Source organism: Penaeus monodon, chromosome 32 (genome assembly GCF_015228065.2).
Source record: "Penaeus monodon isolate SGIC_2016 chromosome 32, NSTDA_Pmon_1, whole genome shotgun sequence".
NCBI classification, from domain to species: domain Eukaryota; kingdom Metazoa; phylum Arthropoda; class Malacostraca; order Decapoda; family Penaeidae; genus Penaeus; species Penaeus monodon.
This window is the reverse complement of record NC_051417.1, coordinates 31,247,984-31,249,198: the sequence shown is the minus strand read 5'-3', so window position 1 is coordinate 31,249,198 and position 1,215 is coordinate 31,247,984. Positions and strand designations below refer to the sequence as shown.

Here is a 1,215-nt window from a genome sequence, read left to right as displayed (position 1 = left end):
AAAATATGGAGAAGAGAGATATGTGCAAAGCGAGGAAGATAATGAGAAAACACATACATGCATAAAGAAAACAATTTATTTACATTATAAAATAAATAAAAACTATATGGTAAACAAACGATTTACAAATCAACCACTGGTTTCACTGGTTTCTCTTTTGACTAGGAGGAAAAAGTTGAACGGTTTTGGTGATGCTGAATAGTTATCATAGCACCAGTTTTTCTTCTGCCTGCATATATGATTATTGAATAATGCTCATTTAAGCTCGCGGTCTCTACTGGAACTTGTTTAGAGCATCATCAATTAATTGCCTGACAGAGAAGGTGGTCCTCTCATCGTAGGCTCGGGCAGAGGCACCGTAACCGCTGTCGATATTGAGATTTGAATTAACAAAAAATATATACAAGTTATGTATTCATATAAACTAAATGCTATTATCTAAAGCTTATTTACAAAGAGATCAATTGCAGAAACTTAAAGTCCTATCACACGAGGTGAAACTCACGTAGCGGGGGCGTAGGCGTAGGGCTGAGCCGGTGTCTCCAAGAGCCCCAGAAAAGACGGGAGCAAGAGCAGGCCCAATAACAGGACCCCGATGAGGAAGAGGCACTCGTAGCCGACGATGACGGAGTAGTTGCCGTCGTCGTAGAAAAGTCGTGCGTCGTCTTTGTGGGTGGTGTCGGCTGCGTGCGTGAGGGCGGCCAGGGCGAGGAGGAGGGCGGCGAAGGTGATTCCTATAAAGGGACGGTTCAAAATTTGTCATTCTACCAGGATTTTGATAGGATTACCTAACAATAACAACTGCAAAAACAAACAAGACAAAATGGGAAAAGACAGTGAAATGAAACAGGCGTAAGAAAACCAGTTCTAATTTTCGGGATTTCTCACTTCATCTCACTTGATTATTGATTTCCAATAACGTTAGCATTCGCATATCACAAGTATAATTTTCAACGTCTATTCACAAACTAACATCCAGACACGGTTTTGCAAAGACCGTATGAGCTGGACATTAAACCGTACCTTGAGTGGCCATTGTGTAGCTCTAGAACCGTGACAGGACAAGCAGCAGAGTAGACAGTCACTCGAAGGTGGTCACGGGACGACTGATGCCTTAAACGTGCCTAAGCCTACTTAAGTAGACATACGGAGAGAGTTAGTACCTGCATTGACGGCGTACTTTCTATTTTTAGGGGTGGGGGTATGTAATGTAAA

General features: G+C 42.2%; 1 protein-coding gene across 2 annotated transcripts in view; it reads right to left on the bottom strand.

Moving 5' to 3' along the window:
- LOC119593808 overlaps positions 1-1,116 on the bottom strand; it is a 6,171-nt gene extending 5,055 nt beyond the window's left edge. The window contains exons 1-3 of one of the 2 annotated variants that reach the window (XM_037942836.1): positions 1,024-1,107; positions 506-734; positions 57-365 (exon numbers count right to left, since the gene is read on the bottom strand). In XM_037942836.1, the coding sequence (XP_037798764.1) occupies positions 275-365; positions 506-734; positions 1,024-1,036 (333 nt within the window). In that variant the 5' untranslated portion in view covers positions 1,037-1,107 and the 3' untranslated portion in view covers positions 57-274. Of the gene's footprint in view, positions 1-56; positions 366-505; positions 735-1,023 lie in introns of those variants that run through there. The other variant, XM_037942838.1, reaches the window with a different exon arrangement.
- Between the last annotated feature and the right edge of the window lie 99 nt (positions 1,117-1,215).